This window comes from Capsicum annuum, chromosome 9 (assembly GCF_002878395.1).
Source record: "Capsicum annuum cultivar UCD-10X-F1 chromosome 9, UCD10Xv1.1, whole genome shotgun sequence".
Classification (NCBI taxonomy): domain Eukaryota; kingdom Viridiplantae; phylum Streptophyta; class Magnoliopsida; order Solanales; family Solanaceae; genus Capsicum; species Capsicum annuum.
The window spans coordinates 122,786,230-122,811,186 of NC_061119.1; the positions used below are offsets into that span (position 1 = coordinate 122,786,230).

At 39.2% G+C, this 24,957-nt stretch overlaps 1 protein-coding gene across 5 annotated transcripts in view; it reads left to right on the forward strand.

The window, feature by feature from the left end:
- The first annotated feature begins 374 nt into the window (after positions 1–374).
- LOC107842470 overlaps positions 375–24,957 on the forward strand; it is a 41,954-nt gene continuing 17,371 nt past the window's right edge. For 2 of the 5 annotated variants that reach the window (XM_016686328.2, XM_016686329.2), the window contains exons 1-10: positions 375–821; positions 11,003–11,112; positions 12,060–12,122; positions 12,222–12,414; positions 12,728–12,832; positions 12,930–13,054; positions 13,139–13,712; positions 15,092–15,157; positions 15,485–15,561; positions 18,122–18,403. In XM_016686328.2, coding sequence (XP_016541814.2) covers positions 561–821; positions 11,003–11,112; positions 12,060–12,122; positions 12,222–12,414; positions 12,728–12,832; positions 12,930–13,054; positions 13,139–13,712; positions 15,092–15,157; positions 15,485–15,561; positions 18,122–18,403 — 1,856 coding nt within the window. In that variant the 5' untranslated portion in view covers positions 375–560. Of the gene's footprint in view, positions 822–11,002; positions 11,113–11,150; positions 11,584–12,059; positions 12,123–12,221; positions 12,415–12,727; positions 12,833–12,929; positions 13,055–13,138; positions 13,713–15,091; positions 15,158–15,484; positions 15,562–18,121; positions 18,404–24,957 lie in introns of those variants that run through there. The other 3 variants (XM_016686330.2, XM_047396962.1, XM_016686331.2) reach the window with 3 other exon arrangements.

Sequence of the window (24,957 nt, forward strand, 5' to 3'; positions counted from 1 at the left end):
TGGTTAAACTAGTAGATATAAAGAGAGAGAAATTTTATGGGTAAAAATAATTTAAAATATAAAATATAAATTCTTATTTTAAATAATTATGAAACTGTTATTATGAAACGTCTAAGTTTAAGTTTACTATTTGTTAACTTTTTCCAATATAATACACTCTCCATTTCAAATTATTCGTCCCAAATTAAGATGACATATTGATTAAAAAATATAATTAATAACATGCCTAATTTATTATAATACATGTTTACATTTTAATTTAAAAAAAAATAATTAATGTAAAAAGTAAAACATCAAAAAAAAAAATAAAAAAAATTGTGACCAGTACAAACTTGGTAAAGTAATAGGATTCGTTTTTCCCCGAAAAGGTTCTTTCTCGACAGAAAAAAAGTAAAAGAAAAAGAAAAGGTTGTTTACTTTGGGCATATATGCCTCAACGATAACATTCTGATTCGGCATCACATCACATCATAATCAGGACTTTGCACGCAAATGCAACCACAAACTGCGGCGATATTTAGAAAAGATACGTCGGCTTGTGTGATTAGGGTTGGTGGATAATGGAGTCTTTACAAAGGAGAGTGGAATCATGGATCAGAGGCCAAAAATCCAAGATGTTGAAAATCACGTGGCCACAGGAATGGAAGATGGTTGTACGGTGGCCTTGGGCGGATGCCAGAGAGCAGAGGAAACTTATGCACGAAGAATACAAGAGGAGGAAGAAGCAACTTCTCGATCTCTGTCACGCTGTTAAGGCGGAATCTGTCGCTGACTTGCAGGACATCCTTTGTTGCATGGTTCTTTCTGAATGTGTATATAAGGTAGCTTAATTTTATTTCCACTACAACGTGTTACTGGAATGTGAAATAATGTTTTTGATAACACTGCACACTCTGCTTACTTCTTAATTTGTGATCATTTCGTTTTCGATGATAGCAGCAGTATCATAAATAACTCATTCCTTATGAGCAAACACAAAGGACATTGTATATTGTTGAAAGACGTGATAATGATCTCTGTGTTTTGTAACTGCATTGCTTTATAGAGGAGATAATGCTTACAAACAGTAATACTGAAAGTATTCAGAGAACTTCCTCTTTCCTTACCTTCTAATTGAGCTCTAATAGTTATAATTACATCAGAAGGACTATGAAGACAAATAAGTTTAAAGTGAGTATTTCTAGCCATCACATTGAGGACAAAAACTTCAAGAGAAGAAGTGATGCAGATGCAGTTATCTGTGAAAAGTCTTAACCATATCTTACCGTTTCTTTGAAATTATCCACTCTAGCACACTGGAAGTGTCCTATTATACTATGGCGTGCTTTGTGGCCCCAGCCAGTGTTTACCCGACTTAATAGGCAATAAAGTGGGAGCAGTGTCTCGAATGCAAAAGGATATAAGAGCACCAAGCATATGCAGTGCTTTAAGTGTGAAGTACAATTAAAGAGTGATTTAGCGAAGACAGCATTGATGAAGAAAAATAAAGATATATGATGCAAATAAAAGAATTGTAAGCACAAACAACATTATATGAATGAAGGAACTGAAAAAATTCCAATTAAGTAAAATATATGAAGCAAAAACCATGCATTTATTAAAAAAATATTTGAAGTATAAACCATGTTATTATGATTAAAAAAGGAACCTTTTTCTGCATGTAAGCTCTGATACGGATTCCAAAATAATATTTTAGAAGTCCCTTCAAGGTCTTTGAACTCCTCTCTGGTGGTCTTACACCACTGGAGCCAATCCCTTCTTTTCTAACCTCTTTTTCTCCATCTTTTTCTGTCTCCAAAATGGACAATAGAATTTTATTTCATATGGGGAATAAGTCATATGATTAAAAAAAAACATCCTTCTCTAAGACAAGATACTGGTATGATTGGGTAGAGAGTACGAATCTCTCAATGAGAAGGATGGCTCTGAGCAAGGGGGCCCTTTTATGGCTTTGTAAGAGATTTCGTGAAGCTACTGACAACAGAGGAAAGAGCAACAAGTCATGGAGATGTAGGGATGTATCTACTTTCATTTATTGCAACCAAAAGTTCATTAAATATGGTAGATTTATCTCAGTTGTAGCAGTCAAAGGTCACAATAGAATTATTATCATCATCTCAAAAAACAACTTTAATGAAGGATGGGGGAGACTCGCTGAAAAAATTGAGGGCTTCATATTCTCAAGTACAAAGGAGGAAACTATTACATCTGGAGGCTTAATCAGTAAAGCTTTTACCGGAAGGGAACTATAAAGGAGCAAACTAAAGTAGCAAATGGGACCAGCAAATACAAAACGAGCCTTTAGTGGAGAATTGCCTTCAGGAGGATAATGCTCTGTTACGCAGATGTTTGGTAGGTAGATTCACCGGTGGAGAAAAAGCCCCTACACGAAACGATGTGAGGAGGTGGGCTAGCCAAACATGGAAAGGAAATCTTAATCTTCAGGTGTATGACATGAATGGAGTCCTCTTCCTATTTTTTTATACTAAATTAAAGATCTATTTTCTTATACTAAATTTTTGTTTTTACTTTTTTGACAACAACGACGACGTGCGCCGTGTAATCCCACAAGTGGGATCTAGGGAGGGTAAGATGTAAGCAGACCTTACCCCTACACACAAGGGTAGAGAGGCGACACACAAGGGTAGAGAGGCTGTTTCCAATAGACAAACTCCATATACAATCGTTAATCAATATACAAAATAGAGAACATTCACAAATTTATAACTCTCTGCAAGAGGCACCAAATTTATACAAAAAGGACTTCATGTGTGTACCAAAAGTTAACCAACAACAGGAGGATATTCCTCGAATGTACAAATTCATTTCTACCCTTCAAAAGTTCTCATGTTCCTTTTATTCCAAAGAGCCAATATAAGAGCTAATGGGGCTATATTGATTCCCTACGTCTTCTTCTCCCCATTTGTGTAGCAAGCCCTTCATTATATCCAACATTGCCCACTCTATGCCAGATCAGTTTGACACAGTCGACCACAATTGGGCGCAACTTGCAGTGCACATTATAAATGGACATCCTCTCCTGATCATCCGCAAATGAAGCAACATCTTTTTCAATTTTTCCATTGTATAATTACTAACATATTCATAAATAATGTGTCTGTAGCAATTAATAGGCGAACTTTATTAGCAGTACTCTATTCAAGATAAAGCGTGTGCACCTTAGTGCTTCACAAACTGTCACCTAAGAAAGTAGAAGTATCTATCCTGCATTGCACCTAATTTTGGGACTTAGCATTCATTAAGCAGTTTTTGTAAGAAAAATAAAAGCTTCATATCATGAAATATGCAAAGACATGGACACACACCTCAATCACATCAGCTGCTGAAAGTATTCAAGGAGCTCCTTATTTCTTTCCTGCTATCTGAGCTCCGATACATTTGTAATCACGTTCTTTCTCATGTAAGATTTTTAAATATAAAAGGTTTTATGCTTCTCTTGATTGTCTTCAAGAGAGGCTTGTCTAACCCAAGAGAATTGAGAAGAAAGGGTTTTCATTTGTGCTCTAAATGCTGTCTCTCTGGCTCAGAATCAGAATCCAATAGCCATTTATTTCTTCATTGTCCTGTCATTAGCCTTTTGTGGCAGTTGTTCCTTAACATTGTGGGTCTCAAATGTTACATGCCTTCTTAACTCTTGTGACTTATTGAGGAGCTGAATTATACTGGGGGCGTAGTCAGACAGAAGAAATGGTGTAGATTGGTTCGTGCTTACTATGGTGGACAATAAGGAAAGGAGAGAAACTCTAGAATTTTTGAAGACATGCATCTCCTTATAGAATATTAAACTGAAGTGGAACCCAAGGGTGTGGCCCAGTGGTCAATGAAGTGGGTTAAGCACCATGAGGTCTCAGGTTCAAATCCTAGTAAAGACAAAACACTACGTTATTTATTCCCACATGTTCTAGCCTTGGTGGACAAAGTTGCCTTGTACTTGTTGCTGGTGGGAGGTGCCAAGTGTCCCGTGGAATTAGTCAAGTTGAGCACAAGTTGGCCTGACACCACGGTTATAAAAAAAGAATTTTAAAATGAAGCGCTTTCTTCTGTTTTTCTTTGGTGTATAGAAGGTTTTGTAGAGAAGGCTGAATCATTAGTAGACCTGATAGGCGCTCTGTAATTGTTAGTTTACCTTAGCTGGTTATGATCTCCTCTTTCCCTATAAATATGGTTTTGGCACTACCCTAGTGCTTATTTTAATATAAATGTTACCATTCTTAAAAAAAATGAAGACTTTTATAAGAGATTCTAGTGTCTATACAACCAATTACAGAGCAGAGGTATTTATACACCAATCTGAAGCCTAACTATGAAATATACATTTAAGTAAACATAATAAAAATCTCTATAATGTTGGAAACTAGATCAGATTAGAATCTGGTTAATTAGGATTTAGAGATCTGATCATATCAAAATGAGATCAGAATCAGATCTGAATCTGATTAAATCTGAACACAGTCAGATTTATCAACGCTCTCCTTAAGTTGATGAATAGATATCACACATGCCCAACTTGCAAACTAAGTTGTGGAAAGTTCTATTGTTAAGCCCTTTATAAAAACATTAGCTAGCTGCTTGTTGGATGTCACATGGAATAGGCTCAAGGTTTCATCTGTCAACTTTTCCTTGATGAAGTGTCGATCAATTTCAATGTGTTTTGTCCGGTCATGTTGTACTGGATTATGGGATATACTGATGGCAACCTTGTTGTCACAGTTCATGGATAGTCTATTCTCTCCGGATAATTTTTTTTTGAGAAAGGTAACATATTTGTATATTTATATATAAGACTACACATAAACAGTGTAGCACCCCTTAATTACAGATTACAAAAGTATAGAGCATTTGATCCTTTGTCATCTCACAAGGATTCTAAGACATCAAAGATTGTTTCTTGATATTCTAAGCCTATTGCTTTACACCAAAAAAAGAACAGGCCTAAGCATCTCTCCGGATAATTTTAGTTCTTCTAATAGCTTTCGCAGCCACAGAAGTTCACAAGCGTCCTGAGCCATAGCTCTATACTCTGCTTCAGCACTTGATCTAGCAACTACACTTTGCACCTTGCTTTTCCAAGTGACTAAATTTCGTCCCACAAGTGTGCAATAACAGATTGTAGACCTCCTATCATCTAGAGATCCAGCCCAATCAGCATCTGTAAAAGCTTCTATTTTGAGGTGACCATGTTTGGCAAAAAGAAGACCTTTTCCATGAGCAAATTTCAAATATTGCAGAATGCAAAATACAGCCTGCATATGAGAGTCATGAGGATCATGCATGTACCGACTTACCATGCTAACTGCATATGCTATGTCAGGTATAGTGTGTGAAAGATAAATGAGTCTTTCAACCAATCTCTGATACTTTTGTCTATCTACCGGCTCTCTTATCCTTGCTTGTAGCTTGTGGTTGCTCTCAATTGGTGATCCTGCTGGTTTACAACCCAACATACCAGTTTTTTCTTGGAGATCTAGAATATATTCTGTCTGTGAAATAAAGATTCCTTATCCTGATCTAGCCACTTCAATTCCCAAAAAATATTGTTACTTCTCTAGATCCTTTATATCAAACTCCTAAGCTAAGAGCTTCTTTAGTCGAGTCATCGCTTCTTTGTCATCACTTGTCATCACTATGTCATCAACATAATCTATCAGAAGAGTGATCTTACCCTTGTGAGGTCTTACAAAGAGTGTGATCAACATTGCTTTGTCAACAACCGAAAGGAAACATAGTTTTGCTGAATCTATCAAACCATGCTCTGGGAGACCGTTTTAGCCCGTTTAAAGCTTTATTCAACCTAAACACCGTTTCTTGAGTTTCTTCATTATCAAATCCAGGAGGAATCTCCATATACACTTCTTCTTCCAAGTCTCTGTGTAAGAATGCATTTTTTACGTCAAACTGTTGCAATTCCTATTCAAGGTTGGCTGCTCAAGATAACAAGATTCTGATTGTGTTCATTTTTGCAATTGGGGCTAATGTCTCTTGGTAGCCAACTCCATATGTTTGAGTGAATCCCTTAGCTACCAATCTGACCTTGAACCTCTCAATCGAACCATTGGCTTTATATTTCACAGTGAACACCCACTTGCAGCCGACCAATTTCTTGTCTGGTGGAGGAACAACTAATTCCCAAGTCTTATTTTTTGCTAGAGCCTTCATTTCTTCAAGCATAGCTTCTTTCCACTTGGGATCTTTGAATGCTTCCCTCCAATCCTGTGGAATAGACACAGAGTAAATGGACAAGGAAAAAGCTCTATAGGAGGGGGACAAAGAATCATAAGAAACAAAGTTAGAAATAGGATGTTTGGTACAAGATCTGACCCCTATTCTTTGAACAATAGGTATATCTAAATCATCAGTAGAATCAGAGATTAGAGATGACTCACCAGAAGAAATGAGGATTGTCAGGGAGTAGGCTGCATGATGGCTTCGTCTATCTTGTTTCTCCTTGAATATCTCATCAAATCAGGTTTATCCAAACGTCCAGTAGTCTCCCCTGAACAACACATCTAACAGTTTCCTCCTGAGCATTCTCTCTGATGGGACTCTCACCTGGAGTAAGGTCATCAACAAATCCAGAACTAGGTATCATCTCTTCTCTTTCATTACTCTCCCTCGAAGAGGTGATTGAGTTCCACTGAGGTAAGGTTCAGTTTCTGTAAAAGTAACATCCATACTGTCAAAATACTTCCTTGTTGGAGGATAGTAACACCGATAACCTTTCTGTGCTGGAGTATACCCAACAAGAACACATTTAAGGGCTCTCGGATCTAGTTTCCCTACATTCCTAGTATGAACAAAACAAACACATCCATACACCTTAGGAGGAACAGTATAGACATTATTACCTCATAAAGTCTCTGAATGACTCTTAAAATTGAGTGCTTTGAGAGGCATTCTATTGATAAGATAGGCAGCTACTGGAATTGCATCTCCCCAGTAAGGTTTTGGTAGATTCATAGTGAACATAAGAGATCTGTCAACTTCTAACAAATGTCTATTTTTTTGGTTCAGCCACTTCATTTTATGCACTAGTCTAAGGACAACTAGTTTGGGGGATGATCCAGTTAGAAAATTAAAATAATTACCAAATTTTCTATCCATGTATTCTGTGCCATTGTTAGTCCTCAAAATTTTTATCTTAGCATCAAACTGAGTTCATGAAAAGACTGAAAGCAAGAAAATACATCATGTTTTGCTCTTTATCAGATATACCCAAGTCATCCTAGTCCAACAATCAATAAAAGTGACAAACCATCGACTACCAGATAGAGAAACAGTATGCCCCCAACCATTGGAATGGACTGTCATGAAAGAAATTGTGCTTTTATCGTTACTTAACGGATAAGAGTTTCTAGTATGTTTTGCATACTCACAAGCGTCACGAAACAAGAATCACCCTCAATCCTTGAAAACAAACTAGGATATAATTTTTCTAAGATTAAAAAGGATGTATGCTCCAATCATCTATGCCACCGTATTATTTCTTCATTGGCATTTTTATTTTCTCCAAAAAAAGCTTTTTCATTGAATATCACCTCGACTCTTTTCCAAAATATATAAACCATCATGCACCGTGGCAGTCTGACCGGCTATGTTGTATGGAGCGGAGTGTTGGCCAGTTAAGAAATCCCACATCCAAAAGTTATAGGTGGCGGAGATGAGGATGTTGCGATGGATGTGTGGTCATACCAGGAAAGATAGGGTGAGGAATGAGATTACTCGGAAAAAGGTGGGAGTGGCTCCGGTGAAGGACAAGATGCGAGAAGTGAGGTTATGCTGGTCCGGGCATGTGATTGAGGAGGGGTTCTGATGCTCCAATGCAGAAATGTGAGACACTGACTATGGATGATTTTAGACGGGGTAGAGGTAGGCCGAAGAAATATTGGAGAGAGGTGATTACGCATGATATGGAGTTACAGCTTACGGAAGACATGACCCCTGATAGGAAGGTGTGGAGGATGCGGATTAGGGTAGAGGGTTAGGGGTGGGAGTTCGTCGGTAACTGTAGGGGAGTGTTCTTTATTTTTGTCTGAAGTTCCTTGTTCGTGGTGTTGAGTGCTGTCTATGGTTTTAGATTTATAGTTTTAGTATTATCTTGTGGCTAGCGTTGTTAGTTTATTTTGCATACTGTACAAGTTTATATATGTATTTATGTTTTGTGTTTGTTATATTGTTATTGGTTCTAAGCCGGGGGTCTATCGGAAACAACCTCTCTACTTTACCTGTGGTAGTGGTATGGACTGCGTACACTCTACCCTTCCCAGACCCCACTAGGTGGGAATACACTGGGTATGTTGTTGTTGCACTCTACCACTGTCAATCCACTTCCCTTTCTGAAGATCCTGAAAGACACAGTAATCAGGAAAAAAAATTTCAATTTTGTAGTTTAAAGCTTTGGTGGTGGCACTAAGGCTAGCAACGCAACCGGAAAATTCCGTTCCGGTCCGTTTACTTCGTTTCCGGTGACGTTCCGGTACCGGTAACACAATGGTGACGGTTGGTACCAGGATACCGATACCCAGTGGTCCGGAATACGGTACAGGTGCGAACCATCCAAAAATTCCGGTAATGTCGGTTCCGGTTGACTGATTTCGGTCCGGCGACGTGAAGACTGAAGATCGTTACTATTTTTTTTTTTTATTAATTTTTGTCATTTGGAATTTTGGATTTTGGAATTGGAATTTTGGATAATAACTTAAACTTAAATATAATAACTTAAACATATTAATATTATATTAACTTATTATATAAATTTAACTTAACTTAAACTTATTAATATTATATTAACTTATTAATATAGAAATATAATAATTTAAACATAACTTAAACTTATTAATACTATATTAATTTATTATATAAATTATATAAGTTAATGTGTGTGTGTGTATATATATATATATATAAAATTTAAATTAAAAAGAAAAAAACTGTCAAGAACGGTGCATAACTTACCAGCTCCGGTGTCGTTCCGGTCCGAACCGGTTCCACACCGGTAACCAATGACCGGTGCGTTGGAAGCAAAAATTCCGGTATTCCGGTTCCGGTAACACCGGTTCCGGCGACAATTTCGGTAAGGCATTTCCGGTACCGGTTGCGGTCAAACCAGTCTGGCGGTACCGGTTCCGGTCCGTTGCCAGCCTTAGGGGGCACTGGCCTGTAAAAGGTTAACTGGAAATTTAGGGGGACATGAAGTGCAGAAGATAGCTTAATATTGGGAGCACAACAAACAGAACCTGTTCCAGCTACTGGGGAAAGAGAACCATCGGCTATTCTAACAGTTCTGTTTTTAGACATGGAGAGTAGTTAAGGTTTTTAGAGGAGCCTGTCATGTGTCTATTCGCACCAGAATCAACAATCCATGATTTAAGAAGAGCAGTAAAAGCAGTACCTAAAGTAGTACCTGTCTTCACCAAATCAGATGTTGCATCAGAGGAAGAGTCAGGTTGGGACAAAAAGGACTTGAGATGCTTGAGTTCACTAGGAGAAAGAGAACCAACAGATGTTGTCTCTGAAAAATTCGCTTGAGCTCTCACTGAGTCCATTCGTTTTCCTCCCGACCTCTAGAGGATCGACCATGTAACTTCCAATAAGTTCTTTGGTATGTCGCAGCTTCCCACAATAATCACAATGTGGTGATCTTTATCATAAGTGGTAGCCTTTTGGTGCTCAGGAGAAGCACTAGCATGAAATCCAGACTTCTCAATTGGTGTTGTGTACTCAATAGCAGCCAACCTTGATTTCTCTATTGGTGTTGTGTATAGCATAGCACCCTACTTTCTTCCTGCTGGACATAGGAATAGGCCTCCTCAAGAGAAGGAAAAGGAGTTTTCCCAACTACTTGAACCCTTATCTGTCAAATTCATTGTTCAACCTGGCCAAAAAGTCATAGATCCACTCCTTTTCAATTAATTTCTGGAACTTTACTGCATCCTTGGTACAATCTGCTTGGAAGTCTTGGTAATAATCTAGCTCTTGCCACAAACCACTCAATTCAGAAAAATACTGAGAAATTGACATCTCACCTTGCTTTGTCCCGTGGACTTTGTTACGGATCTCAAAGGTCTGAGCATCATGCCCTATGTGTGAGTAGGTGAGCTTAGTTGCATTCCAGATTTTTCAGCAGTGTCTAGCATTAGATATTGCCTGTTAATCTGGGGTTGCATAGAGTTGATAAGCCATGACATGACAAGCGAATTCTCTGAGTCCCATTGGCTGTAGGTGGAATCTGAAGAAGCAGGTTTTTTCTTATCTCCATTAATGTACCCCTGCAACTTTCTAGCTTTGATAAATAATAAACTAGATCTAGACCAAGTAAGAAAAGTGGCGCCACCATCAAGTTTCACAAAACAAATTTGTAGGTGTGGATTAGGATTAGTTTCTGACACGTTGGCAAGGAAAAAAAGCTAGAATAATAAAAAGAAAAAGAAAACCAGAGAAAAGGTTTACAGCAGCTCAATAGTGCTGGAGAGAGGAATCTCTATCTCCTTAAAAAAGGCACGAGCTTTGATACCATGAAGATTTTAGAAGAGAGAATTTATTAATTCTCAAGTGTGTTTATACAACCAATTACAGAGGTATTCATACACCAAGCTGAAGCCGAACTATGAAATATACATTTAAGGAAGCAGAAGAAAAATCTCTATAGTGTTGGAAACTAAATCAGATTTGAATCTGCCTAATTAAGATTTAAAGATCTGATCATATCAAAATGAGATCAGAATCAGATCTGAATCTGAATAAATCTGAACAGAATCAGATTTATCAACAAGAAACAGTAGTTAGAGGCCACAATGGGCCAAAAAAGTGCTGTTGATGCAAGGGGCCAATGGTTCCTGCACTAGTGAGTGGAATGAGCTGGGGGAAGTGCTATCTTGTTTTTCAACTGAAAATATATATCTTTTGGTCAATTTCAAATGAAAAATATTGAAGTAGTCATAGACTATTTTTGTTGCTTACAAAGTGTGACGTCCTCCCATGACAGGGACCTGCAGCTGAAATGGTGCGGGCTGTGAATAAATTTAAGGCTGACTTTGGAGGAGAAGTTGTTTCCTTAGAGCGCGTTCAACCTTCTTCAGATCATGTTCCGCACAGGTCTTTTAGATCACAGTGATCATATTGTTATCTTATTTATTTATTTATTTATTTATTCTGTTTGTTTCTCCTATCCCAGTGGTATTTTGAGTTGGAATTGACTGGTTAGAGCCATTATGAAACTATTAGCGGATAAGGTGGTTTGTTCATTTATAAATTGTTGATAAGTTGAAGAGTTGAGCTCTCAGTGGCTTCATTTGACGTGAGAACTGGTAGTGGATGGCATGCAAACAAATCTGTGTTGCATAAGTTACTGGACATGGTTCTCTGTTGTACTTGGATAGTTGTGCCTGTTTCTGGATAACATGGAGAGGCTTTATGATAATAATTCCAGGAAGATGATTTGGTTGCATCTAAATTGTTATGTTTCATCCAATATATAAAATGTCATTGCTCAAAGTTTGATGAAAACAGGTTCATCTGGGAGTGCATAGCATATATTTTGAACTCTTTCTGAGATAGCGAAATCAGGTAGTAATGGATGCTTCAATCTTCTTTCAGATTCCTCGTAGACAGATGACATGTAATATTTCAATTTATCTCCGTTGCCCCACTTTTCTCTCTCCTGTTTGACATCTACACCTGCTTGCAATTTTCCTTTTCCACTTTGTGTGTCCCTGCTATCCCAGTGGGTTGTTGAGTAGGTAAGTGAGTGGAAGGGTAATAATTCATGGTGTGTTAGTCGATTTAGCTTGTAACCAAAACAAAGTTGTTTTCCTTTACCTGTATTTGATTTCTCAATTCAATTCAAGATCAATTACCATCTTCTTGCTGTTATCTTTTGTTGCGTTTTCTCGCCATATATTTTGTTTAATGCCTTGTCAAACAAACAAAAAAAAGAGAAACAAAAGGTTGGTTGGATATGTGAGGTTTGCTGACATAAAAGCTACACTATTTCTCTTTCATCTCAGTGTTTCTCGTTTCCTATTTTGCTTTTTCTTTTATAGGTATCTTTTGGCGGAAGCAGGAGATACGTTATTTGCTTCCTTTATTGGGACCAAGCAATATAAGTAAGTTTGCACAGTTCTAGTTCTGATGCATCTGTATTTCTTCTGACATAAGTTCTTTACACTTTCATTTTCTTTTATGCGTTTTTTTCGATTATGAAGGGATGTCATGGCTGATGTGAATATATTTCAAGGTGCCTTATTCCACGAGGATGCTGTTGAAGATATTCATGGACTTGAACCTATTGAGTCTGGTCAGGTGGACACCCAAAGGAGCAACAGAGAGAGTCATTCTAAACTTTTGGACTCTAAGACTAGGCCAACAAAGCTGACTCAAAAACCTGCTGCTCATAGGGTATTAGAGCTCTCATTTGCTAAGTTGCTCGGACTCTCCAAAATGTTGCCGCACCCGTGTCGGATCCTTCAAAAATACACTGTTTTTGGAGGATCCGACATGCACCCGTAGACATTTTTGAAGAGACCGAGCAACTTAGCTCATTTGCATGTCATTGTTGCATGCCTCCTCCCCCCCCCCCCCCCCCCCACTCTCTCTCTCTCTCTCTCTTTATATATATATATATATATATATATATACATACATACATTGTATCTTTGAGTTTCCAGTTTTCTTTCTTCGCTCCTTAAACTTTGGCAGCTATTGTCCTTAGGGTTTTATGGCACGTGCTAAAGGCATACCTGCATTGGAGCTGTACAGGCTTGCCCAGAAAAAGAAATGCAGACTAGTATTATGTGGGCATTCACTTGGTGGAGCGGTAAGAGTTTTCTGAGGCCGTGACATTTGCTCTCGTGTGATAGCATGTGTTTCCGTTATTTTGTTTGGAAAAGTTGATTTAGGTGTTATCTTTACAGGTAGCAGTCTTAGCAACCCTTGCGATTCTGAGGGTTTTTGCTGCTTCATTGAAAGATAATGAAAAAGTTCAGGTGAAGTGTATCACCTTTTCCCAACCACCAGTAGGAAATGCCGCATTGAGAGAGTGAGTTGGAAATTGATCTTCCTTTTTATTCATTATTTTCTTTTTCAAAATATCGTTTCTGACTTCTAACCTGATTCTCTCCAGCTACGTGAATGGGAAAGGTTGGCAGCATTATTTCAAAACCTACTGTATTCCAGAAGATTTGGTGCCCCGCATCTTATCTCCTGCTTATTTTCATCATTATAATGCACGATCTCTGCCAATACCTTCTGATGGTGGGGCTTCAGTGTCTATGTCAAAATCTAGTGAATTGTCTCTACTGAAGCAGAAAACTGAAAAAGCAAAAGATAATGAAGGAGAGCAGCTGGTGTTGGGTGTAGGTCCAGTACAAAATTCTTTTTGGAGGATTTCGAGGCTTGTGCCCTTAGAAGGTGTTACGAAGCAGTTGTATAGATACAGAGGAAAGAAAGTTGAACCTCTTGAGACATTTCCTGATTCTGTTCCAGTGCCATCAGTCAATGATATAGCTAATACCCCTCAGTCTCTTGAAATTCAAGAAGGTTCTGATGGCATTTCTCTCCAACTATTGTTTACGGATGGAGAGATTCTTGGTGAAGATAAACTGGGCAAATCTGTAGCGAAAAGTAATACCAACAATGGGGACAAGAAGGGGTGGCGCCGCATGCCTTACTTGCCGTTGTATGTACCATTTGGACAGGTTAATATACCATCTATTTTGCTCTTTTGGTGCTGTATTCTACACTAATTATTACATGCATGAGTTATTATGCTTTTTCTGCAGTTTCCTTGTCTATATTCCTGAGACATGACTTATATTATCTTATGCTATTTCTTTTTTTTTGTTTTCTTTTCTTCATTCTTCAACTTCCTTCTCGTAATCAGTTACCCTTCTTTTTCCATTTTATACGGTACGCTTTCCCTTTTAGCCGATTCCAAAAAGAATAACACATTTTTTTTTTTTATAGAATTCTTCACTTTGAACTTCCTTTTTACCCTTAATGTCATACTTTTGAAGTCGTAGAAATATCATGGCATGTCTAATGCCACATGTTTTTAGGGTGCTTTTGGTATGGTCCAAAAATCTTTGTTTCTTTCTTAAACTATGTACCCAGTCAAACACTGGTTTTATAGAATAGAAATGAGGGAGTATTACATCTTGCCATAGTTCTATGCATGTGCAAGTCTTAAACTAATTGTATTTGTTGTGTTGATTTTTCTAGTTGCTTTTCTCTCTTTATTCTTTTGGATTGGTGAATCTTCCATGTTCTAAGCTTGGGAAATGTGGTAGGGTTGCTTTCCATCTTGGAGTGGTGACACCAAGCGTGTCAATTGTATATGGTATGTACATTAGCATAGGGAGGTACAGAGGCTTAATGATCTAAGTCTAAAAAAGCAGACCTCAAGATAATGTGCAGTCTGTATTACTAGAAGCCATCGCTTTGTCACTTAAAGCTCACTTAAAGCAATGAAAGATGTGAGCGAGGGGGTAAGGCCATGCTCTGCAAGTAACATGTATAGAGGATATATTGGGAGAAGGTGGCAATATGATAGATTTTTCCATTGACCTATGTAGATCTCTAGTGCTTCAGTTCTTAGGTTTGAGACTCCATGGTGATTGAAGGTGATAAAAGGGGATCAAACAGATCTAAAATCACATTGAGAAAAGTTCTCTCAAAATATCTACGATCTCTCTAACATTAGTGTTGAATTAACTAATAATAGAACATAATAGAAGCAAATTATCCATGTAGGCTATACCAATTAGTTAGGATTAAGCCCTTTGATCGAGGAAAGGATAAGTGTGATATATGGAAAACTTCCAGTTTGAGAGAACTGTTAATCAACTTTTAATTGACTTCACTCACCAATTTTGGAATGAAATAGGCCTAAGTATTGCAGAATGCATAGAGGGGACTTTTGTCATCATCTCCAGTTGGGGTTGAGACATAGTTCTTGCTATCTTTCCATATCAGCATGGGCTGGTCTAGTGCTAAAGTTTATAATTTTGGTTATGTTGACTTATTTACCTTGAAGATATGTGTTATTTGGTGTGTGCTAAATATGTGAATTCAACAGCTTTATCTCCTGGAGAATTCATCTGTGGAGTTCCTATCCGGTGCAGAATATTCAAAATTGACATCGGTATGAGCTTTATCCACTTTTCTTTGAGGTTTAAACTTTTGACTAGTACCTGGGGTTAAATTCAGTAGGAATGTTATTACACATCCTCCTCTTCTTGTAAAGGAAGAAAAGGTAATAAAAGTCTCTCAAACCAGTGGAAAGATGAGTGAAGTTAGTCAAACATTAGAGGCAATGTATTGTCTACTTACCCTTATCCCACCACATACACGATCAAACGACCCTGCTTTTAAGTTTCTGCCTGGGCAGTTTTGCAGTAAGAAAAGATATGTTTGATGTCTTTTAGTAGTTTCTCATTTTGGTTGCTTCTTATGGCAAAGACATATTCAGGTCAGATCTGTGCTCGCCGAAGTAAAGGAAAGGTTTCAATCACATTCGATGAAGTCATACAGGTCTCGATTTCAGAGGTAACATGTTATAATTTATATCATTTGAATTTAGAAGTTTGCTTTATCGACCTCTAAGTTTATTTGTGAAAGTTGAGAATTATGTAGTCATGTTCTTCACCAAAGGTGGCCTAATGATCCATGAAACGGTAGAACAGTGAAATCTTAGGTTCAAATACCTGAGGGAAAACACTAGGTAATTTCTTCCATCCGCTTAAGCCTTGGTGGTCAGAGTTTTGATATCTGTGTTGGTGGGAGGTAGGTAGTTGGTACCAGGTGGAATATTTGAGGCACGTGCAAGTTAGATCGGACACATCATCATTAAAACAACTGTGGTCACGTTCTGCGTGTGAATTTGCATCATCCTTGAGGGTGCTCATAAAGTTCCTTGCATGATTTAGAGGGAGGGAACCTTTTGTTTTCTATTCATCATTTAAGTTCAGGGAGGGATGGAGGGTGGAAGAGAACCTTTTTTTTCACTATTCTTAATTAAGTTCACTTTGTGCTGTGATAATTTCTCTGCTCATGTATATTTATATGCAATACTTTTCCTGAATGGTTAAACTCACTTTGCACCCCATGTTGAGTTCTGCTGGTCCGTCTTTGTCTATTGTGTCAGTGTCTCAGTTTCCAGTTATATTACAGGTTTAGAATGTACATTTTTTAAGATGAATATACTAGTGGTATTTTCCTTTTGTTGAGTTGAGATAACATAAACTAATGGTTATTCTATAAAGTTGCCAGTTAAAAAAAAAATCTAATGGTTATTCTATAATGGATAGTGAAATCATTGATAGGATATGTTTGAATAATTAAGAAAGCCTAATTGGTCAGAGAAAAAAGATCACTTTTTTGTTTTTTTGAAATGGTAACAATTTTGTATTAAAGTCAACAGGCCTGTTATGGCCAAAGTTACAAAGAATGAAACCTAAGTAAAAGCTACAGAAAAGTATGTTAGATAGCTGTAGAGACTCTAGGAACTGTATTAGAGTCTCTGTGATAGCTCCATGGGCAATGGTGATGCTATTGAAGCCCTAAGAAGACCTTCGTCAAAGCCTCAAGCTCAGATTATTGGGCTTCAATGTGAAATCAAGAAGATGCTTATGATGAAAGAAGAGCCCAAGAACGAGTCCAAGAATTATGGAGAAGAATGGGCAGAGTGTTACACATATTTCATGATTCAAGTCCAAGCCCAAAAGGAAGAAGGTTGGGCCCATATGGGTTGTGAGTAAATTTGAAAACTTTTCCTTATTTTCTTAGGGGAGAATTTTTGGTATTATTTTTACATGCTTTCCTAGTCCTGGTAGGATTTTATTTATTATTTCCATAAAAGTAGATCCTAGTCCCATGCTATTTGGGATAGCTTTTTCCTAGTCCTAGTTAGATTTGATAAAGGTAGATCCCAATCCCATGCTATTTGGAATAGTTTTTTTTTCTCTATATATAGAGATGAATTTTGTTATTTTCAAGCACACAACATTATTATTAATTGAGAGTTTCTTTTATTTACACCTTTGTGTGTGTGGCTACTTGGAATTTATCTTGCAACCTATAAGAAGGATTCTTTAGGAGGTAAGATTAATTCTTGATTTGATATCTTTGGTTTCTATTAAAGTTATTTAAAGAAGGTGATTAGTCTTATACTTATTAAATGGCAGCCCGATGCACTAAAGCTACCGCTATACGCGGTGTCCGGGGAAGGGCCCCACGACAAGGGTGTATCGTACGCAGCCTTACCTTGCATTTTTGCCAGAGGCTGTCTCCAATGCTTGAACCCGTGACTTCCTGGTCACATGATAACAACTTTATCAGTTACTCCAAGGCTCCCCTTCAATCTTATACTGATTGTTCTCTTTAATTTCTTGGAAATAGGGGTCTAGATCACCTTTGGATCTAAGTTTTTGAATTGACTCTATTAGTATCATAATTAGTCTTAATCTACTAATTTTGAATACTAAAATCAATTAGGGTTCTTAGCACTTCATCTTGAAATTAGGGATTTATTCTCAAATTTCATCTATCTTTTAATTTCTTGTCTTTAATCTTAGTTTTTTTTGTCCTAAGCCGGGGGTCTATCGGAAACAACCTTTCTACTTCATTTGAGGTAGTGGTATGGTCTGCGTACACTCTACCCTCCCCAGACACCACTATGTGGGAATACACTGGGTATGTTGTTGTTGTTGTAATCTTAGGGTTTTCGCTTCTGCATTATTTTTCCTGTTTATCAACGTAACCCGATTCTTATCATTCTGTGTCACTTATATGTCACTTTTTTCTTAATCTTTTCCTACTGTCTTTCTTAGTTTTGCGGGGTGGGGGTGGGGGTGGGGGATGATGATGAGACCATGTTTCCTCTAATTGCAGTAGTGTGCAACTTGTTGACAGATATATCCTTATTTAGCTGTATGTTTTAGGATGTTGAATTAACTTTCTTGGCATACCCATTCATCCTCATTTTTCCATAACCTGATAGAAATATGATGTGGTAGATGTGTCGTTTTTATTTTTTATTGTGTATTATTTTTATTTATATCTATTTTTTTTTCTTTTTAATCAACTGTTTCAATTTATTAATTTACAGAATCTACGAACTTTGCATGGGCGATGACACAGTACCTTTCCTGGGGATTGAGCAAATGCAGCAATTTCCACAGTTAATGAAATGGTTAGGCATTTCTGTTGGTGGAACTGTTGATCTTGGGCACATTGTGGAGTCCCCTGTCATCCGTACTGCCACTTCCCTTGTTCCACTCGAATGGAACGGTATTCCTTGTGGGAAGAATACAGATCCTTTGAAAGTTGACATATCTGGTTTTGGGTTACATCTGTGTACACTTGTCGAAGCTCGAGTAAATGGGCGCTGGTATGCCCTATATCCTCCTGCTATGATGCATGATTACTGACATTTTTGTAAACTTTATTTTGACCATTTCGTTATACTTTTTACTTCTGTGAGCTTCTATTTGGTTGTTGATTTTTGTAAGGCGACCTTTATTCTGTGATTTAGCTGTTTAACTTTCAACTGAACGTGACACTCAAGCTGAAATCCATTAGGATAAACATATGTTTTTCTGTTTATGTTTGTGTTCTGGAGCTGTTTTCAATGTTTGAAGTGGCTTGTTTCCCTTGCCTTGTAGATCAACCCTTATTTGTCCATATGGAATGTGTTATGTGTCTTCTATGGAATCCTTTTGAGTATAAGCAATATTAAAGGTGGTGGTGATGGGCAGTGTGTACCTATCTTAAAAGGATATTTGCTCCAATCCATGGGAGTGATGTCCATATATATATTTTTTAACCTTTTTAACGTTCACCCTAACCTTTTCACCCGTAACGGTCAAGTTCGCCGAATCGGTAAACGTCGGCGCCCCGCTGGTAACGGCAACAGGTAAGGTTAACATCCCCCCTCCCGAGTTTCTCTCTCCCCGCAGTTCCCTCTAGCGTTCGCCCTCTCCCTACCCTTTGCTGCTGTCTCTTTACTGCTATCGCCGACGGGATTAGGGTTGCTTGCTGGCTCGATTCCAGCAATGTTTCAACTGTGCAGCAGAGGTCAAGCAGGTCGGACGACGTCAGCAGGCGTCCAGATCCCGGCAATACCTGGAAGACGCTCCAGCGGCACTCCAGCGAAGTACCAGCGACCTTTTTTCCAGCGACTTTATTCCGGCATCCAATTTCAACATCAAAATTGCCGGAAAACAACAGCGCGCAGGCATACCGGTGACATCTATACTTTATTATTTAGTCACTTCCTACTGTTTGGTGTCTTTGAAATTTTTGTTCTTGTTTCCTTCTTATTTGTTCTTGTTTCTGGTTTCTTGTTTGTCTCTTGTTTATTTCTTGTCTCTTGTTTCTCGTTTCTTCCTGTTCTTATTCCCTGTTGCTTGTGAGTATATTGGTGACTGGTTGCTTTGCATATTGGTGAATTTTTGTTGTGTGTGTTCTAGCTGCCAGGCCTGATAGTGTACTTTGTGCGTGCCTTTTCTGACTGTTTTCGTAAGGTTGATTTGTCTGTTGGTTTGTTGGCCTGGGGCTGTGTTTTGGTGTTTGAGTAGTGGTTAGAGGGGTCGATGGTGGAATAGGGTCATGTCCGAGAGGGTTGGGGGTAAGGGCAATTTCGAGAGGGGGTGAGGGGGGAGGGCAGGGGTGGGTGGGGGGTATAGGTTGGGTGTTAGGGCTGGGTCAGGGAGGGGTGTTAGAGGGAGGCGAGAGTCGAGAGAAGATAGGTTGAGGGTAGGGTCTTGGAACATTGCGACCCTGCAGGGTAAGTCCGTCGAGTTGGTTAAGGTTCTTAAGAAGAAGCGGATAATATTGCGTGTGTTCAGGAGACTAGGTGGGTAGGATCTAAGTCTAGGGATGTGGATGGGTACAAGCTTTGGTACTCAGGGAGTGAGAGGCGTCGGAATGGAGTTGGCATCTTAGTGGATGAGGAGCTTAGAGGTCAGGCGGTGGAGGTTAAGAGGGTCAGTGATAGGCTGATGAAGATTAAGTTGGTCATTGGGGGTTTTACGTTGGGGTAAGGGCAGTTTCGAGAGGGGGTGAAGGGGGGAGGGCAAGAGTGGGTGTTAGAGGGAGTCGAGAGTCGAGAAGATAGGTTGAGGGTAGGGTCTTGGAACATTGCGACCCTGTAGGGTAAGTCCGTAAAGTTGGTTAAGATTCTTAAGAAAAGGCGGATTAATATTGCGTGTGTTCAGGAGACTAGGTGGGTAGGATCTAAGGCTAGGGATGTGGATGGGTATAAGCTTTGGTACTCAGGGAGTGAGAGGCGTCGGAATGGAGTTGGCATCTTAGTGGATGAGGAGCTTATAGGTCAGGCGGTGGAGGTTAAGAGGGTCAGTGATAGGCTGATGAAGATTAAGTTGGTCATTGGGGGTTTTTACGTTGCATGTGTGTAGTGTTTATGCACCGCAAGTGGGCTTGAAAAAAGAGGTGAAAGCGAAAATTTGGGAGGATTTGGACGAGGTGGTGAGAAGTGTGCCTAGTTCGGAGAAGATCGTCATAGCAGATGACTTCAATGGGCACATTGGGGTCTTACTGGGAGGCTATGACGATGTGCAGGGTGGTTTTGGTTTCGGTGATAGGAATGGTGAGGGAGCTGCCCTGTTAGATTTTGCGAGGGCCTTTGGGCTGGTGGTAGTGAACTCGAGCTTCCCGAAGAAGGAGGACTACCTGATTACCTTTCGAAACGCGATAGCCAAGACTCAGATTGACTTTTTGCTGCTTAGAAAGGGGGATAGGGTGTTATGTAAGGACTATAAGGTCATTCTTTCGTGAGCACCTCTCGACCCAGCACAGGCTTCTAGTGATGGACTTGTCTATCAAGAAGAGAAGGGTCGGGGAGGGTCGACCTAGAATTAAGTGGGGTAATTTGACGCCAGAAAGTGCTCTAGAGATAGGGAAAAAGGTGGCAGGTATGGGGGCGTGGAAGTGCAGTGGGATAGGGCTGCCAGCTGCATCTCGGAGACGGCTGGAGAAGTGTTGGGAGTTTCGAGGGCTCGGGCAGGTCAGCATAAGGGGGGCTGGTGGTGGAATGAAGAAGTGAAGAAGAAAGTGGAGATTAAGAAGGGGACGTACGTTAAGTTGAATGAGAGTAAAGATGAAGAAGAGAAGCGGGTGAATAGGGATGCTTACTAGGTAGCTAAGAGGGAGGCTAAGTTAGCAGTTACGGCTGCTAAGTCAGCAGCATTCGAGAGTTTGTATGCGGGGTTAAAGGAGAAAGGAGTAGAAAAGAGGTTGTTTAGGCTTGCAAAGGCTAGGAGCAGAAGGGGCGTGACCTTGATTAAGTGAAGTGCATTTAGGGGGAGGAGGGTAGTGTTCTGGTGGAGAGTGTTCACATTAAGAAGAGATGGCAAGAGTACTTTCATAGACTTTTGAATGAGAAGGGGGACGAGGCTTTGAGTTAGGGGAGATTGAGCATTCGGAGGAGAGTCGTGATTTCAGTACTGTAGGTGTTTTAAGGTTGAAGAGGTCAAAAAGGCTATTCATAGGATGCGGAGGGGTAGGGCGACGGGGTCGGACCAGATTCCGGTAGATTTTTGGAAGTTTACTGATGGGGCAGGTCTAAGGTGGCTGACGGATTTGTTTAACGGCATTTTCAAGACGGCGAGAATGCCTGAGGCTTGGAGATGGAGTACGTTGATTCCGCTATATAAAAACAAGGTTGACATTCAGAGTTGCAACAACTTTAGGGGTATTAAGCTGTTGAGTCACACTATGAAGATTTGGGAGAGAGTGGTTGAGCGGAGATTGAGGAGGGTAGTGTCTGTTTTGGAGAATCAGTTTGGATTTATGTCTGGTCGTTCGACAACGGAGGCAATCCACTTAGTGAGGAGATTGGTGGAGCAGTATAGAGAAAGAAAGAGGGAATTACACTTGGTGTTCATTGATCTGGAAAAAACATATGATAAAGTCCCGAGGAAGGTTCTTTGGAGGTGCTTGGAGGTGAGAGGGGACCCGGTGGCGTACATCAGAGCTATTAAAGATATGTATGATGGAGGGAAGACTAGGGTGAGGACGGCGGGGGAGACTCAGAGCATTTTCCGATCGAGACAGGGTTGCATCAGGGATTGACTCTTAGTCCGTTCCTATTTGCGTTGGTGATGGATGTGTTGACGCGGAGTATTCAAGGCGAGGTGCCTTGGCGTATTCTATTTGCGGATGATGTAGTACTGATTGATGAGATGCGGAGGGGCGTAAATGACAAATTGGAGGTTTGGAGACAAACCCTTGAATTTAAGGGATTCAGGTTGAATAGGTCTAAAACGGAGTATTTGGAATGCAAGTTTAGTGACTCGAGGCAGGAGGACGATGTGGTGGTGAGGTTGGACTCCTAGGAGGTTTGTAAGAGGGATAGTTTTAAGTATCTTGGGTCTATGATCGAGGAGAATGGTGAGATTGATGAGGATGTCACTAATCTTATTGGAGAAGGTTGGATGAAGTGGAGGCTCGCCTCAGGAGTGTTGTGTGATAAGATGGTGCCCCTTAAGCTTAAAGGCAAATTCTATAGAGTGGCAGTCCGTCCGGCCATGTTGTATGGAGCGGAGTGTTGGCTAGTCAAGCACTCCCACATCCAAAAGTTGAGGTGGCGGAAATGAGGATGTTGCGTTGAATGTGTGGGCTTACTAGAGGGGATAGGGTTAAGAATGAGATTATCCGAGAAAAAATGGGAGTGGCTTCGGTAGAGGACAAGATGCAGAAAGAACGCTGAGATGGTTTGGGCATGTGATGAGGAGGGATGCGGGTGCCCCAGTTCGTAGGTGTGAGAGGCTAGCGTTGGATGGCTTCAGGATGAGTAGAAGTAGGCCGAAGAAATACTGGAGGGAGGTGATCAGACATGATATGGAGCAGCTGCAGCTTACTGAGGACATGACCCTAGATTGAAAGGTGTGGAGGTCGCAAATAAAGGTAGAGGGCTAGCGGGCTAGTACTTTTAGGACTGTGCGCATATGTGCCTATGGTTTGTGAGTGTTTGTTACTTCTACGCAGCTGTCCCATTCATAATTTCTCAGTTCCTATTTTCTTATTACGTGTTGCCTTATATCTCGTAGTGCGTATTTCTCTGAGTTATGTTTTATTATACCTTACGCCTTATCTCTGTTATTTCTGTGTCTGTTATTTCTATTTCTGTTATGTCATCCATCCCCATGTGTATTATTCTTTATCTTGAGCCGGGGGTCTATCGGAAACAGCCTCTATACTTCTTCGGAGGTAGCAGTATGAATTGCGTACATCTTACCCCCAGACCCCACTTTGTGGGAATACACTACGTTTGTTGTTGTTGTTATCATGGGAGTGATGTCTATGGCTCTTGTATTTTTAAGAATTAAAATAGACATAAAATGAGAATGTATTATAAAATAAACATTTAAATTGTGTAAAAATTAAAAGCAAATTGACTTGATAAAGCAAATTGACTTGACTCTCTAAGCAATATGCATCTAAGTTGGTCGGACTCTCCAAAAATATTGCCGCACCGGTGTCGGGTCCTTCAAAAAGACACTATTTTTGGAGGATCCGACACGCACCCATAAACATATTTGAAGAGTTTGAGCAACTTAGATTTAATGATATTCTAATTCTCAAATTCTAAATTGTAGAACACCATATTATATAGTTATACTCGAATATTTAAAAGGAAATGGTTTGAGGCTTATAGGATTGTAAAGCAGTTGCGGAGCTTGGATTTCTATTAAGGGGGCTCAAAAAAATAACTAAGCATGTTAACAGCACCTCAAAAATAAATGGGTCAGATCAAATATAAGCGGGGCAGATTTGATTTGAGCGAGCTAGACAAAGTTCAACTCTACCTCAACATGAACAACAAAACGGGGAAGTTAAACTTCTTTATTTTGATCGTGCGTTCAGACATACAATCTTTAAACTTTTTAAAAATAATTTACATATCTAGAAACTACATAAAAAGTAAAATAAGTTATTAGTATTGTACTTTACGTTTAAGTTGTTTATAATTAACATGATAAAACTAATAATAATTTTTTCTTAATTTTAAGGAGAAAAAATGTAAACTATTTTAAATCAGTCAAAATAGATAAACCATAAACAAAAGTATGTAGTATAATTTTGTGAAAAAATAGAAAAAGAAGTCAATCATCAAATTAGTAACCATGAAAGTGAGAAAAGAGAAAACAAGAAGGGATAGAATAAGTGAGAGAGAAGAAAAGGGGATAGAATAAGTGAGAGAGAAGGAAAAACAAAACGGACACAACGTAAGAGAGCAAGAAAGCAACTAGGGATTTAACCCAAAAACTAATATAAAAGATTGAAAAAAATCAATCATCAAATTAGTAACCATGAAAGTGAGAAAAGAGAAAACAAGAAGGGATAGAATAAGTGAGAGAGAAGAAAAGGGGATAGAATAAGTGAGAGAGAAGGAAAAACAAAACGGACACAACGTAAGAGAGCAAGAAAGCAACTAGGGATTTAACCCAAAAACTAATATAAAAGATTGACAAAAATGATGTTGTTCAGACTCGAACCCTCACGGATTCAGAAATTTCGCACCCCTTCACCGCTGAACCAAGCTTTAGCCTTGTGTCAAGGGGGTTCAGTACTTAACATTATACCGTAAATCAAAATTTTGATCTTATACATACAGTGTAATTTTTTGACGAAGGGGGTTTTGATGAACCCCCTGGATTACATGTAGATCCGCCCATGTTGTAAAGTGTTTGGGTTTGGTGGGGGTGGGGTGGGGGTTACATGTGGTCAACCCTAGCAGATATTGCTCCTATTGAGGCATTAGTTGCATGCGATTTTAGCCCTATGATTGGTTCGGGACGTTTGTAGGACTCTTTGCCCTTTCCTGAGTCCCACGAACTCCATTCCACTTGTCCTTTATGCTAAAAATATATTTTCTCTTGTCTCGTCTATTTCAACAAATCAAGAGAGATATTTTTCGAC